At 45.4% G+C, this 18,312-nt stretch overlaps 1 protein-coding gene across 1 annotated transcript; it reads right to left on the bottom strand.

Moving 5' to 3' along the window:
- Positions 1-5,877: 5,877 nt before the first annotated feature.
- Lsmem1 (leucine rich single-pass membrane protein 1) lies at positions 5,878-18,078 on the bottom strand. Its single transcript, XM_048415901.3, has 4 exons — positions 16,450-18,078; positions 11,935-12,066; positions 10,198-10,326; positions 5,878-7,003 (listed from the first exon to the last, which is right to left on the bottom strand). Exons 2-4 carry the CDS (start codon positions 12,059-12,061, stop codon positions 6,873-6,875), a joined length of 387 nt encoding a protein of 128 aa, XP_048271858.3. The 5' UTR covers positions 12,062-12,066; positions 16,450-18,078; the 3' UTR covers positions 5,878-6,872.
- Positions 18,079-18,312: the final 234 nt, after the last annotated feature.

Raw genomic sequence — 18,312 nt, 5'->3', positions numbered from 1 at the left:
ATCGATATTTAGAATGTGTAGCGTTGTCCCATTTACAATAAGGAAAGAGGCTCCCTAGTCTATGCACAGCTACCAAGGAGGATGAAAACGGAAACAATCTGACCTTGGAGCCCTGCTCTTGCCTGCTATTGTACAAGAAGGTCATTCTTTTTCTCACATGTGTGCTTTATCTGTCCTCTTGCTTTTCTCTTTGCATAGGAAGAGTCATATTTACATGCTGAAGTCATAAATATCCATATAGGATATATTTATATGGTAATAGTGCTTCCGAATTTTCTGGCATTCCTTTAAATTATAAACCAGTTCTTGCCTATACATTAAATGATTGCTCATTAGAATAAACCATAATAAAATAAGTCAATATCCTTTTCAGACAACCTTCATTCATCCATCCATTTGTTCCATGAATTTGCTTTATTACTTCGATATTACATACTCCTGACTGTAGGGCCCCAGGTCTACCCTTGCTCCTGGGGTGTATCTTGAGGACAGTTTCTGGTCAGCCAGCTAAAACATCCTGTTTGTTCCTGTGCTCCCTCTGCCTCGCCTGGTGATTAGCTGTAGGGCATTGTTTCATCTTTGGTATGGTAATTTCCCACCTGCCTGGGCAGAAATCCTTGTGCAGCAGCCAGGTATAGTAGGATTTCCCCTAAATTGAATAAACAGCATTCGGCTGATCTCCTTTCCAATGACCCAGGTCTCTTGTGTGTTCTTTCAATCTCCAGGCCCTTGCCCAACTTGCGTATGGTACAGTGGCGCGTGAACTGTACCGAGTGGGTAACACAGAATCGGGTGTTACACCTGACAAGTGATGTCTCATTCTCAAATCATATCTAAAATATTTTTTTCAAACTTAAGGAACTCCTCCCAGACCTGGCTCATTCACCATGCAGAAAAACCCATCATAAACAACAGCCAGAGATTTCATCTACTCTTCTGCCCCTTGCTGCCCAGTCTAAACTACATACATTATTCAGTTAAGTACATACATATAACACACACATGGTTTTGGTTACACAGTATCTGTTCAAACTAAGCAAAAGGTGAAAGTGTGTCTCCCCTGTCTGCTTCAAGTTGCTGAGAATCAAACCCTCTTTTGCACCTGCCTGCACCGTGGAGTTCTGTGTCTGAGCACTCCCTGCCCAGGTGCATCTTCCAGGCTCCACAAACATTAACTTCGCTTTGTGTGAATCCAGGAATGGAAATCGAGCTGGAGGCTTAGAAGGCAGGCTTTTTGGAATGGCTGCTGAGGCCGACCAGGTGAAGCTTTATTTCCGGAAAGTCTCCATTTTTCTCCTTGGCCAGTCCTTGATGGCATCCTAAAAGACTGAAGGGTTAGCGGGCTTTTCTTCCATGGGTTAACCTTCATTTAGGCAGTCGGGTTTATAGGATGTTTTTTTACCTGTTGAGAGCTGAGAGCTTATGAGGGATGCTGCAAAGAATTACTCGTGAGGCAGTATGTCGGGGGTGTCTTCACCTGGAAGACCTTGCCGCGGGCATGGGAATGGGTGGAGTCTGTCTCTAAAGAAACAGTGCTGCTCTCCAGGCGAGGGCAAACTTTGAACAGCCTATGAGCAGAAGAGGGCTTCAGAAATGGCAGAGAGCATATTTGCAAAGAAAGAGAAGAATCGTCGCTGTGTTTATTGAGGACTTTTGTCATAGCAAATGCCATGTGCTGGGGAGTAGCAATTTACAGAGAATTGACTGACAAGCCTTGTCTTTAAGGTCCCTTGGGAATTAGACACAAAACCAGGAACTATTAAGTCTGTAGTAAGACAGTTACAGCAGTGCTGGGGGAACAGGACCAGTCAACAGATTCTAACAGAAAAAGAGGAGAGGAGCAGTGTGCAGGAGTTTGATTTGGAAAGAGATTGAAGGACGAGTGTAAACATTCCAGGTGTTAAGGAGGGGTCTGACATTTTACCCAGGCACACACACAAGGACATGGTGCCGTATATCATTTCAATCAATCCTGTGCTTATGGCTGCCTAAACCATCACAGGTACCACACAGCTCCTGCTATCGGATCCTGGGACCAAGTCATAGCTACTGGGCTGGAAGATGACTCAGCAGTTAAGAGCCATATTGTTCTTGAGGAAGACCCTTGCAGGGAGGTTTGCAACCATTTGTAAATCCAAAGTAATGGGATCCAATGACTGTCTCTGGTCCCCAGGGACACGTTCACTCATGTCTGCACAGACACACATACATACACACAGTTTAAAATGAAATCATTTCTCTGGGATGCAGAGTATTTGCATTTTTAATTATGTGTATATATCTTCCAGAAAACTTGTGTTCTCTGAAGATAAGAGCCTGCTGAAAATCAACAGCTGTGCTTTTGTGCAGAGCACCCAGCTGTTATTCCTTTTGGTCTCTGGTCCCTTTAAGGGACAAGCCACGCCCACTCCCAGCCACTTCTGACCTCTCGTTGCCATCTTGGCCTCTTTCTGTTCCCTCTCTTGGTGTGTGCACACTTGTTTCTTTCTCTCTCTCCCTTTCTCTCTATCTCTGTCTTTCTTTCTCTCGCTCTCCTTTTCCCTCTCCCTTTCTCTCTCTGTCCCCTCCCCTTTTCTTCCCTAACCCCCTTTTCTTCCCTAACCCCCTGAATAAATATTTCAATCTCATTCTACATGTCCATGTCTCTGGATCCTACCTGCCTGCCATGCACCTGCCTACCCACAGTCAGCTACTCTCCCAGGACGTGCTCCCTCTGCTCTGTGAGCTCGCCGCCTGTTCACATGACCCCTGGGAATCTTGCAGGGACCCACAGCTGTCTCTGCCGGACTAGCGGCTGCTCTGCAAGCCTGCCGGGGTCACGCCAGCATTTTTTAAGGCATATTACCAGCCAGTACCCAGAGAGTGGTGAGGGCACTCAGGAATTAATGATTATCAATAGCTCACTGTAAAATGCCAGTGGATCTGAACGCTTTTGGGGAAGCAGAAAAATTACCAATTAGAAGAGACACAATGAAGTATACCATGCTGATTGGCAATCAGGATCTTAGGTGAGGCTGACTTCTTGTTCTATGCTGGAATTTCATGTTGTTTCATATTAACATCAGAATAGAGGATCTTTAGGTGGGTGGGGTGGGGGTGCATGCCTTTAATCCCAGTACTGGAGAGGAAGAGGCAGGCAAGTTTTGAATTTGAGGTCAGTTGAACAGAGGAAGTTCCTGGACAACCAGGTCTATGCATAGAAAGACCCTGTCTCAAAAAGGAAGAAAGAGAGAGAGAGAGTGGTGCAGGAGAATTGTCTGTATTCTGTCAATCATATTTTAAATAAATGCTGATTGGCCAGGCAGGAATTATAGACAGGAAAACCAGACAGGAAGTAGAGGTGGAGCAAAGAGAATGGGAGTATTCTGGGAAGCAGGAAGCTCCCTCCACCACTCCTGCCCAGATCACCGAAGAAGCTACATGTGAGCTGACAGCTGGAAAAGGTACTGAGCCACATGGCTAACACAGACAAGAATTATGGGTTACCATAAGATGTAAGAATTAGTTAATAAGAAGCCTGAGCTAATGGGCCAATCAGTTTATAATCTTATGGAGTCCTGTGTGTGATTTTCTTTGGGGCTTGCCGGTTGTGGGGTACTAGGCGGGACAGATACCCCAACAAGCTGGCCCTTCATGCTTCAAGAGAGAGAGAAGGAAGGAAGAGATGAAGGAAGGAAGAAAGGAAGGAAGGAAGGAAGGAAGGAAGGAAGGAAGGAAGGAAGGGAAAAAGAATTGAGGATCTTTGAAATTCTGTTAATATTCAGTAAATTAAAGTCATGAATGAAGAAAAACTGTTTTGAATATACATTAAGAGTGTCAACTTTTTAAATTAATATTTTGTAGGATAAATTGATGAATTATTTTCCAAACATTAAACTAAGTAGCCTGTTTCATAATATTACAATGAAATGCTCAAGGCAATTAACTTTTAAGAGACAAAGTTTATTGTGCTTACTCTTTGGAAATTCAAAGACCTTCATGACTCAGGATTTTTTTTAGGGTTTTTTTAATTGATTTTTCTTGAGCTGTACATTTTCCTCTGCTTCCCTCCCTTACTCTCCCCTCCCCTTCAACCCTCTCCCAAGTCATTGATGAGTCCAATGGAGACCAGTCTTGATTCCATCTCAGGGAGGCAACAGCAGACCCTAGCGTTCTCCAGACTAAATCGCTAGGGAAACAAGACACCCTCTTATACCAGTCACCTCCTGAAATAGTCTTGCATCCTATATCTGATGATCTCATGATGCCATGATCTTAAATAAGATTCTAAAATAATAAGGTCTTTACAGATAGACAAGATTTAAATACTCAGTGTGTTTCCATAGTGCCAAGTCCATTACTGTAACAATAGTAACCGCAACACTAACTAGTCTTTGTTAAGCACTTGCTCTGGTTCGGACACATTTGTCACCTCTCTTCAGCCTCACAATAATACTATGAAATAAATTTATAGGCATCCAATTTTGCTCATTATTTTCCCAAAATCATAGTCAGTAGTGACACCAGAATTTGAATGGGTAAGTTAGATTGTCAGCCCTATGTCCTTATTACTGCCAGCTCCGTGGCCTTCTCCTGCTGTGCTTTGTAGAAGTCAGACGACATTTTTTAAGTTATAGCGTGTGTGTGTGTGTGTGTGTGTGTGTGTGTGTGTGTGTGTAGATGCGTGTCTGTTTCTCTCTCTGTCTACACAGGCACACATGAGCCCATGGTAGTCAGAGAATACTTGTAGGAGGAGTCTCTCTCTCTCTCTCTCCTCTCTCTCTCTCTCTCTCTCTCTCTCTCTCTCTCTCTCTCTCTCTTTCTGTCATTTGAGTTCTGGGGATTGAATTCAGGCCTTCAGGTTTAGCAAGTTCCTTTACCTGCTGAGTCACCTCATTGGCCCCACCAAAACTTTTAATAGACGTTCTTGATTTCCAAGTACAAACCTACAAGCTGTGGTATTTTTCAGACTGTGAGGCCAGAGGGGTCACCATGCCTCCATCTGGACAATACAGGCAGCACTAAAAACAAGAATAAAATGTTTTTCAGGGGCTGGAGATGTGGCTCAGTCAGTAAAGTGCTTTCATTGAAAACGTGAATTTGATGCCCAGATTATTAAATATTTTATAAAGTTCACAATGTTTCAGGAGCAAGATTGCTTATTACAGAGCATAGAAATGTCCACTATGTAAGTAGAACAAAAAAAGGCACAAGGGTAGGCAGAAATAAATGAGTTTTTTCTTAGAGCTGTTGAATCAGATCTATTTTCTGAAACAATTTTGCAATAAATCCTTATGACAAGAGACATTTACCATAATAGATCAATAAAAATTTTCCAGTAAACACAAATTATATATGTGTGTGTATATACCGGTAAACACAAATTACACACACACACACACACACACACTTATATGCAATATATATTTATTTATGGGGGTTTTCAAGACAGGGTTTCTCTGTGTAGCCCTGACTGTTCTGGAACTCTCTCTGTAGACCCGGCTGGCCTTGAACTCACAGAGATCTGCCTGCCTCTGCCTCCTAAGTGCTGGAATTAAAGGTGTGTACCACCATCACCAGACTCAAAATGTTATATTTTTAATTTTCCACACAATATTAATCAAATTTTAAAAAAGTATGCAATATAAATATTTTAGTGCAAATCAGTCAATAAATAGTAGAAGTAAATTTTTCATTGTTATTCTATCACATATTATTATATTATTCAAAATGTGTTTTTGCATCTACCTCATTTTCAAATGTTTTCAATAAACCAAAATGACAAAAAAATGCCATACATTCTTCAACTGACTCACAACAGTGTATTTTAATTAAATAAAAACTCATGCTTTTAAACTCATTTATTTTGCCCCATTTTGTCATATACAGCATACCTTCTTATTTTGTTTTGTTTTGTTTTTCAAGGCAAGGTTTCTCTGTAGTTTTGGAGCCTGTCCTGGAACAAGGTCTTGTGGATCAAGCTGGCCTCGAATTCACAAAGATCCATCTGCTTCCGCCTCCTGATTAAAGATGTGCACCACCCCCACCACTACCACCACCCGGCTCAAGCATACCTTATTCTTATTGCTAAAACAAGAATGTTCTCAGATACACAATGTTCTACTCTAATTTGGCAAAGACCACACACCTAGCCAGTTTCCTCCAAGTCATCAGCAGGGTACCAAGGGATTTTTTTTTTCATGACAAAGCTTAACAGGGTTTATAAATTATGCATAAATAGACATTCTTGTCTTTTCCCACAAATGCATGGAAGTGTCTCTAGAACCAGATGGTTTTCACAAAGAGAGCTCAGGAGACAGTCGTGGGCTGTAGTAGGCTTTTTCTTTTGTCCCTCGACTTCAGCACACACACCACTACTACCCATGTTTTCCCCAAGGAGCAGCAGACAACAGCGCTCGAAAGCTGTAGTGAAAGGGTGTCACCTATAGAATACTGTGTGTTACTGAAAGGAGTGACCGCCTGGTTCACCGCAGCATAGACAGTTCTGCAGGAATCGATCAGGGAGGACCTGAGGCATCATAGATCTCACTAGGACACCGGAAGTCTTCTAAAACAAGCTCATTTTCTCTTAGTAGTTGCACATAAAGGGCTGAGTCTCTCGCTATTGATTCCTCTCCATGCTACCCACCCACCACCCTAACCCCACCAAAGCTGAAGCAACCAGTTAGCAGGAAATTAGCCTGAATCCAGTTCACCTCTTTCCGGCTGCCACCTCTAAACTCCTTGTTTCGGAGCGATCCCCGTCCTTGACCTAGCTGGTGTCAGAGTGGATCCGCCACCTGAAGAAGCGCGCTTTCTCAGTCCTTAACCTATGTACTTCCGGGCAAGCTGAGAAGCTCCTGCTATCCGTGGCCACTCATGGGGAAATCATTTCAGTTCCGTTCCGAGTCCATTTGGTTGAGCCGCTTTACGATCATGCTGTTGATTTTCTTAAGGTCGTCTATGTCCTTTCCCTCGGCCGTCAGTCTTCTTGACACGTCGTCCATCTGGTTTCCTGTCTGAACTTCCAAAAGGAAAGCAGACTGTTAGAGCAGGGCCAGCAGAGGGAGCCCCGTGAGTGCTGAGCGTCAGCGAATCCCCAGCGTCCTGGAAACCTTAGTTCCTCAGGAGTCATCTAAGTGTCTTTCTCTGGGCCCCAACACCTACCTCAGCCTCCATACACATGAACATGGAAACACACAAACATACACACATAAGTACACACGCACATAAAACATAATGAAATTAACATGTCTGGCTCAGGGTGCTCACTTGAACAACAAAAATATACATTTTTTTTTAAATCTCAAGTTGGCCTTGAACTCATGTTTCCCCACCTCTTGTCTGCCAAGTTTTGGGGTTACAAGTGTGTGCCCTCCCATCCATCATAAAGACACTCTTAGTCCCTCACCTCGCTTCCTGGTCTCAACATAAAACACTTGAGAAGAAAATGGTGGTTCACAGCCCCAACACTCAGGAAGTGGATGGGAGCAGATTCCACACACCAGGAGAACCAGTGAGGCCAAATCAAAAACCAGAACAGTTGGTGGCACACGCCTTTAATCCCAGTACTATAGAGACAGAGGCAGGCGGATCTCTGTGAGTTGGAGGCTAACGTGGTCTACAGAGTTCCAGGACAGGCTCCAAAGCTACACGGAGAAACCCTGTGTCGGGGGAATGGGGAAGGGCAAAGTAATGTGAAAACAAACATTTGGGGTAAATACCAAATAATTCACTGTCACTGTCATTGGTTTAATAAAGAGCTGAATGAGCAATAGCTAGGCTGGAAGAGGTTAGGTGGGATTTCTGGGGACAGAGAGGACTCAGAGAGGAAGAAAGGTGGGGTCTCGAGACAGACGTGGAGGAAGCAGCAGGGGCAGCACAGAGAGATGAGGTAACGAGCCCCGTGGCAGAACGTAGGTGGACATAAATGGGTTAATTAAGTTTAAGAGCTAGTTAGGAACAAGACTAAGCTATAGACTGAGCTTCCGTAATTAATAAGAAGCCTCCATTTGGGAGCTGGTGGGCAGAGAAGGACTCGTGGCACACCTTCTGAGATGCTCTAACAATGCTCTCTAACAATGCTCCACACCAGCATCTCCAAACAGTCCCCAATGGGAAGTTCTAAGGATGCAGCTTTTCCAAGCAGTCACCCATGCTGGCGCGGGCTTCCCAGTGCTGCAAACTGTTGCGGAGGTACTCGCGTTTAAACACTTGGTCCACTGGCAGACTGTTTAGAGATGTTTAAGCCAATGACAGTGACATATCTTTCACAGTATAGAGGAATATTCTGCAATGGGACGGCGGGCAGCTGAGACTTTATATTCTCATCCCAACTCCAGTTCTCTCTCAGTTGTGGTGAAAGACGTCACCTCTCAGATCCCTGCTCCTGCCACGATGTCTGTGGCTTGCTACCATGTCTCCTTGGCAAGATGGATGGTTACCCCTCTGAATCCCAGTATCCTAAGGGCACCTTATTGCTCCCGGACAGGGTCCTTGGGCATGAGTCCATGGCATCCTCCCTCAATGCCAGGTCTCATTTGGGTACTACCCCAGAGGGCTGACCAAAACTGATGGACACTCTGCTGCGTATCTCCTACATGACCTTTTAGAGACCCCAAGTTCCCTCCTTTAAGTTGTCTTTTGTTGTGTGTTCCAGCAGAGCAGCAGAAAAGCAGCTGCCACACCTTTGATCCACGGTGGCACAGCCGATCCCAGAAAACTCCTTGCTCACCAAGCTAGCCAGAGTGCAGTCAGCTCTTTTGATCTATCTGGGTGGGGCAAATAGACATTTTTTTCTTGTCTCCACAGGAAAAAAAATCACACAATTTCCCTTCTTACACACCCAGCCTCAGACACCACAAGGAGTCTTCTCACAACCAACATCTTCACCTCCTCTGCTCCAAAAGGATCTTAAATAAGAAGCGTTGCAAAGACGTGGAGTTCTGTCTCTCATTTAAAATGGCTGAAGGCAGGGCAGGCATGGCAACACATGCATGTTAACATCGACATAATCCCAGAGCTCAAGAGGCTGGGACAGAGGATCTCAAATGCAAGACCAACCTTGGCTAGGTAGTGAAATCCTATCTCACAAAGAAAAAAAAAGTCAGATACCATAAGCAAGCAGAAATGACAGGAGGGAAGATCTAAGCTTCCAGTCCAAATGGTGTTAAGCATCATACCCTTCCTGAGGCTGGAGAAGGGACTCAGGGGTTAAGAGCACTGCTTGCCCTTTCCAAGGACCCAGGTTCAATTCCCAGCACCCACGTGGCACCTTACAACTGTCTGTAACTCCAGTTCACATGATCTGATGCCTTCACCCAGACATACATGTAGGCAGAACAATAATGCACATGAAATAAAAACTGGGGAAAAAAAAGTAAGACCCTCCCTATCCCCAGTTACTTATAGCTTTCTGTGATATGGGAGAAAGTAGCAATAACTCCAGATAATAGTATAAAAGGGTCGTCTGAGAGAGAATTGTAGTGGCTCTGATGGAGGAGCGCATGTGTGCTTGCACATATACACATACATGCACACACACATCGCAAAGAGGCAGCTCCTCTCTTGCTATCCAAAGCAAACAGAAGGCTGACATGAATCTGCTTAGGGGTCTCCACACTGAGGAGCAGGATGTGGCAAAGCCTCCGTGTCACCAATTAAAAGTATGACATGTATCTCCCAGGCCAAGGGCAGACAGGACAGGAGCTAGCACCAAACAGGGAAGAAGTGGCCTGCCCTCACTTCCCCAGGACTGACTCTGGCCACTAGCCTGAGCCCTTGCTACTCTGAACTGACCTCTGGGGTGATAACACAAATGAGAAATCATGAGGGGAAGTGTAAAACCTCGGGAAATGTATGCTGTGTCTAAATGTAATGAAGACACCTACATACTGAGTACAGAAAACTAAATTAAGCAGGGTAAGTTGTGTACAGCTTGGAGCAAAAGGCACTCTAAGTCACAAACTTAAAGCTTATATAAATATGTAACAGAAATGTGACCTGACCTTGTGGGAGCATGCTGTGGACTTGTGCCCAAGGACCCTATCCAGGAGCAACAAGGTGCCCTCGAGACACTGTGTCTCCCCCAGGCTTTTGCTGAAAACTGATGGCCAGGAAGTGCTTGCTCGCTCAAGCAGCAGCGGCAGCAGCGGCTAACTATGAAGCCAGCTACGACGGACACACACACCAATAGACAAGCCTGCCTGAAGTACTTACTTATCAGGAAGATGGCAAAGAACACCAGAGCCAGGCTGACCGTCAACATCAGGAGCAGTCCCACAAAAAATAGACCGCGTCTTCCACTTCCTGGGTGCGTAGCACCATTTGAGATTTTCTCCTCTAGCGCTAATAAGAGAGAAAGCGACAGAATCTCGGAACCACCACCCTTCTTCCCTGGACAGCCCTGGGAAGTGACTGCTGCGTTTGGGATGCCTTTGGAAGAGCGGTTTTGGAATTATTTATCTTTCCTGTTAGAATTCAGAGAATGAGTAGGCTTTGGCTATGTCCTTGGACATGTGTGGAAGGATCTTTGCAAACTGTTAACTGTGGAGTAGAGTGGCTTGAATTATTCTTTGGAGAAGAAATAGAAAATTGGTGGGAACTCGACTGCCCATCCCCTTAAGTGATCTAAATGGAGCTGTGATACCTTCCCTGTGTGGAAGACCAAACACTGTGTGGCATCTCTCAGGAAATTGCTTTTATTATCAGAATAATCACTTAGGTCTATATCCATTAGACAAAAAGAGCCCCAGGGGTGTTTTGGTTTCTTAAAGCTATTTCCAAGATAGATTTCCTCTGGAGGTGAGGCTCTTCTCAGCACTTTGTGCTGGAAATTGCCTCTCCTTAGCTACTTTGTAACTCTTAGGTGCCCAATAATGCTCAGATAAAGTTGAATAAGAGCGGCAAGCCCCTGGGGTAGGGAGATTGCTGGATTAATTTTATGTTCTCCTCCTCTCTGAATTGGTCCCACGCATTACACTGCTTGATTACGTAACCAAGTACATCTCGTGTTCCAGCTCTCCACAGCTTCAGCCTCCTCAGCAAAGCCACACCGCAGGCTGACAGCAACGCCCACTGCAATAAATGGGCAAGGATCTGAACCCACTGAAACGAGGACAAAAGGAAGAACTCGGAAAAGACAGGAGGGAATGCCGGGTAGAAAACAAAACAGTTTAGAGCATCCATGTAGCAAATAGCAAGTGGCCATTAACACCTGTGTTCGAATACTCGTCAGTTACACTAGAAAGGCTGGGGCCCTGGGAGCCTTGCACTTAGGGTGCAAGATACTCTTTGTGTTCATGAGATTTTCATTTTGCTCTCACGTCCCTTCTAACACTTTAATTGGACAGTTTGTAATTAGTAAGTAGAAAATGAAGTTGACTCTTTGCACATCAGAATTGTAACAATTTTGTTTATAAACTAGTAAATGTGTTGAACATTGTTCTCAGCGTTCTCTGCTAACACAAGACCCCTGGGAAACGGAGAATATAACGAACCTAACCATGGCCACCAAGAGACGCAATAGCTAAGAGGGGCTGGGCAGGCCTGGGAGGCCAGCTCTGCAGCCTCCACCCTGCCCGGTAACAAAAACACTGTAGGATTCTTCCCCAGGAGTTTTAAAGGGAAAATCGGGACATGAGTGGGCGCCTACTAAGCAACCCTACCAGGGACTACCTCTCATAGGCCAGACTGACCTGAAACGTGTCATTCTCCTGCCTCGCCCTTCCCCATGCTGTAATTGCAACGTGCCTGGCTTCTCTTAGGGATTTTTAAGTATTCAGATCTTGCCGAGAAAGCCAAGAATCCTTTGAAAGATTGGGAGCATTCTAAACAGCATTTCTAGTGCCCAGGGATTGCTGACAACCACCCTGCCCCCACCCCAGGAAACATATCCACTGTGTCCTTGATGTTTTTAGGAAGTCCCAAAGCCTTGGCAGCCTGAACCATACATACAGAATAGATGTTGTGATTCTGTTGGACAGAGATTGAGTTTGTTCAAGTCATTTATGGAATCTACAACATAGAGTTTTCCTTCTTCATGGATGCTGTGAGGTCCAACAGTCTGGGAGGGGTGAGTCATTGTCCCTGAAAGAAAATGCAACCATCAGGAAGAAGAGGCACAAGCCAGAGCATCAGGAAGACAGGCTGGCATAGAAGCCACCGTCAACAAATGCTGTGCTAGGGTCTAAAAAGGCTGTGGTTAGAAGAAAGTATGTCCTAGGTGGGCCACTGTAGCAGCTATTCCTTGGCCTCCGCTTGCCAGATTTGAAGGTGCAGTTAGCATACAGCAGCACTTATATGTGTATCCGCTCTGTTCCCACCTCCTTGGCTTCCAACTTGCCTCTTATTTTCCCTGGGTCTGATTTTTAATCTCATAATTGCCTTTCAAAAGGTGTCTCTCTTATCAGATGGTTCCTAGTTCGGCTTGCTTCAAGTCCTTTCTGCAAAAACACTCCTTACAATTTTAAAGTCAGAGCAAGCTAGCCAACAAAGGACCATAAAGACGGGCAGACAGACCTACAGACAGACCTACAGACAGCCACGAGCCCTTCTTCTTTCCTAAGTAAACACAAAATTGCAGTCTTGGGGCCTGGCAAGATAACAGTACTTGCCACCGAGCCTGACTGCCTGAGTTGGGTCTCAGAAATCCCTGTGGTGAGAGGAAAGACTGGAAGGGCACAGGCTGTCCTCTGGCCTCGGTACATATGGCACGACACTCAGGCATTACTCCCGCATGTCATAAATAATGGAAAAATATTAATGGTCATGTTTGTGTTTTCTTCAGATTGGCATGAGTCCTGGCCCTCAGATGTATTCTTTAGCCTCTAGGTGCTTGTTGTGGCTTTGTAGGACAAAATCTTAGTTAGCAAATACAGGCACTAAAGAAAGGATCTGCCACCAGGCTGGGCATGATGGCACACTCCTTTAATTCCAGCACACCGGAGGCAGAGGCAGGCGGGTCTCTGTGAGTTCAAGGTCAACCTGGTCTACAAAGCCCAGGTCAATCAGGGCTATTACACAGATATGATTATTATTTTTATTTTCTCTGCCTTTTTATTGTTATTTATTTATTTATTTTTGCTTGCATGTGTGTATGTGCAGCATACCCAAGGAAGCCTGAAAAGACAGCTGGATTTCCAGGAACTAGAACCAGGGATAGTTGTGAACTACACTATGCTGACTAGCTAGATCTGAACCCAGGGCCTCTGCAAGAGTAGCAAGTACTCTTGTAGCTGAGCCTTCTCTCCAGTCGTTAACATAAGCAATGTACAGCTCTGGCTAGCCCGGAGCTCTCTGTGTACGCCAGGCTGGCCTTGAACTCACAGAGATCCACCTGCCTCTGCCTCTGGAGCACTGAGATTGAAGAGTGAGTGCTCCACCACCGCCTAACAAGAGAGGAATCTTGATAGTTCTGGAACCTGATCTCTGGCTTCCGAGAAACTGAGATCACTTATGTAACAAATACTTTTCCACCCGAGGTTTATGTGCAAATATTCCTTCACAAGAGCACAACTTCCCCGATGAAAATCCCGAGTAGACTGGGTAAGTCTGCAGCAATGCCGCTTTGATGCATGGCTGAGAAGATGATGTTTCAGTTGCAAAATGCTTGCTGCACAAGCATGAGGTCCTGAAGTCACATCTGTGCACATAAAAACTGTGTGCAGTGGTGCCTGTCTACAGCCCCAGCGATGGGGAATGGTGGAGACAAGCAGATCAAAGGGGTTCACGGCCGGTCAGTCGAGCCAAGGCTGTGAGCTCCAGGGTGAGAGAGACCCTGTCCCAAACATAACGCACAGAGTGGCAGAGGAAGACAACTGACATTGACTTCCTGCCTACATGAGCGAGTACGCATGCGCACACACACACCACACACACACACACACCACACACATATACACACCACACATACACAGCCACAGTATACATATACACACCACACACATGCACACCACACACACAAATACCACACACACAAACACCACACATACACACAGCACACATGTATACACCACACACAAAGATCACACACACCACACGCACACACACCACACACATATCATACACAACCACACATACACACCACACATACACAGCACACACACATACACACCACGCACACAAACACATCACGCACACATATACATGCAGACACATATATGCACAATCTAACATAGGAGATCATGGGCCATGGAAAGAAGTGAAAAGAAGGCTTCCAAAACTTAATGACTAAGAAAGCTTTTGTCTTCTTCCTTCCATAAAGCGAGTGAGTGGGTGATATAAGGTCTGGGGTCTAGAAAGCATTTTAGAAAGTCAAGGCCGAGGCTAGAGATAAGGCTCAGACATTCTGAGAGAGTACTGCCCTCGGAGTGCAGTTCTAACTGCCAATGTCTGGTGGCTCACAACCATTGGTAAGTCCAGCTTCAGTGAACCCGGCTCCCTCTCTGGGAGTCACTCACATGCACTCACGTGCACATGCTTAGACATACAAACACCATAAATAAAATAATTCTGAGAGGGAGCAGGAGGCCATGAATGTTGTGCCTGCTGTAAGTGGTGACAGATTTCTTCCTGATACCATCCTTCTGAAAAGATTTCTCTCAAGACCCAACCACTGAATGAAAACAACTGTAGAGATGGGAGAAAATAAATGGGGGGAAGGTGCTAATATAGCCATGGAGAATCTGGGGGAAAGTATCACACACTTAAACTACACTATTAAGAATCAAAAAAAAACCTCAGGGCTGGAGAAATGGCTCAGCTGTTAGGGAAGCCTGCTGCTCTTCCAGACCTGAGTCTGGTTCCCTGTGCTGAGATCAGGCAGCTCTCAAGCACCTTTAACTCCAGCTCCAGGGGACCTGGCCTCCTGCTCTGCCCTCTGTGAGCACCTACACACATGTGGTTTACACACACACACACACACACACACACAATAATAATAATAAAAAATAAAAAATGTCAGAGTTGGAGAGATGGCTCGGAGGCTAAGATCATTGACTAATCTTCCAGAGGTGCTGAGTTCAATTCCCAGCAACCACATGGTGGCTCACAACCATCTATGAGATCCAATGACTTCTTTTAACATTATATACATAATAAATAAATAAATGTTTAAAAATTTTAAAAAATGTCTTTAAAAAAGAACAAAAGTCCAGTGATTGCCCAGTGGCACCTACAATTTCGTGGCACTTGTGTAAACCGTGCCCACGGATCCCTAGCTAAGAAACACCCTATGCTCAGAAAGTCACGCACTTCTTGTAGTTTCCGTCTTCCTGAATTTTTAATTGGGAAGAATGCACAGTGCACTGCATGCATTGGGGCAATGCCAAGCATGCTAAAATATTGAAGTGATTGAATTTCAAGTATATTCCATGGAGCGATCCTAAGGGAATGATTGACAGGGTACAACTGGAAGCAAAAGCAGCAGCAATCAGGGGTGAAAGTGCTTCAGCTAGCAAACCTCACCCCTCTGTGGGTGACCACGCCCTCCAAGTGCTGATGGCTGCCTAGGTACCTGGCGCTCATCCACCTTCTACAAGTGTTTTCTGTTTCATCATCTCTGTAGACCTTATTATCCCAAACATTATTTTTTTTTCTTTTGGACCAGGGGGAAAAAAATCTGTATGTGTCAGGTGGTGGGATCATTGTTGCAAACACAGCTTCTATTTTGGGCATGGTAATGGAGACACAGTTCATTTCTGAGTCTAACTTAGTATCCTCGAGCTCCCATTTCACCCTCAGGAATGTCAGTGCTGTTGCAAAACAACAACAAACAAACAAGCAAACAAAACTGTTTACAAAGGAGCTAGAAAAATTGCTAAAAAGTCCCATTTTCAGAGTAATAGTGCAGGTAATAAAATTTACTAGCCTTGCCGCAGACTAAGAAAGTGATGCCAAGAAATGCAAGGGACGCAGGGATAGAAGGCACTAAGCCTCGCAGCCTGGATTCAACCTCCTTCATCTGGTTCAATGAGAAAGGACTCCTGCAAGTTTGCAGGTTGTCCTCTGACCTCCATGTAAGCACTGGGACGTGAGCATGCACCCTCCCCCAACATGCACATAACTTAAAATAAAATCTGTCATAAATTTGGAAGTTTTTTTTTTTTTTTTAGCTAAGACAACCCAAGTAAATAATGGATTGCAAGAAAATCTTTACAGTGAGCTCGAGCTCACAACATCAGCAGATGTATTTCAGCATTGTGCCATGGTAAAAGACAAACTAGTGAGGAAAACAGGGTTAGGGGACGCAGGGCTCCTGAGTGACTCTGCTAGTGAGCGGATACAAGGTCACATGTCCTGAAAACCAGAACCCACAGCTGTTGACGCCCGCCCATGATTGCTATCTTTGGCAGCTGGAATGAGGGCATTCGGGAGCAACCATCAAGACTGGTGCAGAGTATCATTACCCATTGGGTGTCACACTAACCTGGCCCTCCTGCACCACCCCACCATGCAGTTCCACTGACTCACCAATGGCCAAAGCAGCAGCCTTTCATGGAAGCCTTTCTAATCCTGGAGCTGAGACGCGTAAGTAATCTCGTTTTCCTGTGCTCTTGGTCACGGCTAACAGCTGAACCTTTTGTCATTGAATAGCTGCTTGATTTTCGACCAATAGATATTTGGACAAATGAAAATAGTCTCTGAAAAAAACAAGAATCTGCACTCCCCCTGCACGCGTTGGTGTCCAGACAGAAAAATAACTCACACCACATTGCACGCTTCAAACTCAGAACGCCATTGAGACTGAATTCAAAGCTTAACGAGATGCTTTGTTGAGTGAGTCGCAGCCACTTGTGAACGGCACTCCTGAGTTCACTCGATTCAGGAAACAATCTTTAAAATCAAGTCTACATCTTTTCTACGAGAAGTCAAAAAGCGCAGGGCCATGCAATGAATGCCCCCAGGACTCAAGAATCATCGCTCAGTTTCAGGATGAAAGAGCATGCAAATTACTTACGAAAACGTGAGCTGACTGTTCAGTTGCCAGGGAAAGACTACTACTCGGGAGCAACAACAGCAAAACTTTCTACCAATTCTGTCCTTTGATCTTCCTACTGCTCACAAGGGCTCCCATGAGGCCCATAAGCCCAGCACATAACTGGTGGGTCTATATTTAGTGTTAACTTAGCCACGCAATGCAAGATTCCCCCGTAATGTCTGAGAATTTAGATATGCATTACTGAAACTTTGGCTTTACCACAACGAACCACCAAGCCTTGATTCTGTTGGTAACTAATGTGGTTCTTATTAAATTGAAGCCAAAGGTCCTTACTCGGTGGGCGTGGCTGGCCTGAGGCAGCTGACAGAACACCCCCAACACTTCTACTCTGGTAGGCTCCTGTGTATTAGGACCCTGCCACGGGCTGGCGCTACCAGGGTGACAGCTGGCGTGCAGGGACTCCAGACCGACCGGAGAGCAGCAGAAAACAGGAAGAATAGTTGTGATAACACAGCTAGACGGGTGGCCGGTGTGTTAGCTTTCCACCCATTATCAGAGGATCCCAAATGAGCCCGCTGTTAGAGAGAGTGAAGGTTTGTTCTAGCCCACAGCTGCAGATCTCTAGCCCGGGCTTGCAGCAAGAGAAAACACAGTAGTAGGCACAGCAGAAGCAAACGGCTTTGTCCCATAGCAGCCAAGAAGCAAAGGAGAACAAGGGCCGGGTCCTAGGATGCCCTTCAGGAGCATGATTCCAACGACTTGCCTTTCACCTAAAGGTCCCCCACCTAGAGGTCCACCATTTCCCCCGTGGTGCCACAGGCTGGCGACTGAGCAAGCTTTCAACACTTGCCTTCAGGGAGGTTTTGAAAGATCTAAACTAGAGCAGCAGGTCCGGGACTCAGGGCCTCCAATTAGCTACCGAGAGTGTGAGTGCAAAGATTACACATTTCATCATTCCTTCCAAGGTGATTTCTTCTCCGCTTAGTCACGCATCTGCCTCTTGGGAAAACCAGTCTTGTTTCTCTTCCATCTGTGCCGAGCAGCTCTGCCCCCTGGTGGACAGTGGAGAACCGCTGCCCGCAAGCTGCCGGTGCCGGATCTGGGGCTGCTCCGTGAGGCTGGGAAGACTTGTTTATGGTCTGCCTTACCTTGCCGTAACGGCCTGCTCATCACTCCGCTTCAGAACCGTTGGAGTATGTGTTCCATGTGTTCCATGTGTTCCATTCCAGTTCCCTTACGGTGTTTCCTTTAGGGACATAATTAACTTTCGGGGGACAGTAATTCTCATTTTGAGAACCAAGACTATGCAGTTGATAATTTTGGACCAGAAGTGTCACATATTTTAAACTAATAGATTTCAAACTATCATAACGGATAAGGTGCTCTCATCAGCT

The sequence above is a fragment of the Myodes glareolus genome, chromosome 11 (genome assembly GCF_982192425.1).
Source record: "Myodes glareolus chromosome 11, mMyoGla1.1, whole genome shotgun sequence".
NCBI lineage: Eukaryota > Metazoa > Chordata > Mammalia > Rodentia > Cricetidae > Myodes > Myodes glareolus.
The sequence above is the reverse complement of the archived record's forward strand: the minus strand, read 5'-3'. Positions and strand labels throughout refer to the sequence as shown.

What these genes read in the sequence shown, in the direction of transcription:
- Lsmem1 (XM_048415901.3), bottom strand. Translation starts at nt 12,061, where the DNA reads ATGACTCACCCCTCCCAGACTGTTGGACCTCACAGCATCCATGAAGAA. An exon ending in AGAATCACAACATCTATTCT is followed by an intron (nt 10,327 to 11,934) that starts GTATGTATGGTT and finishes CTCTCTTATTAG; the next exon opens with CGCTAGAGGAGAAAATCTCA. An exon ending in CTTTGCCATCTTCCTGATAA is followed by an intron (nt 7,004 to 10,197) that starts GTAAGTACTTCA and finishes TCCTTTTGGAAG; the next exon opens with TTCAGACAGGAAACCAGATG.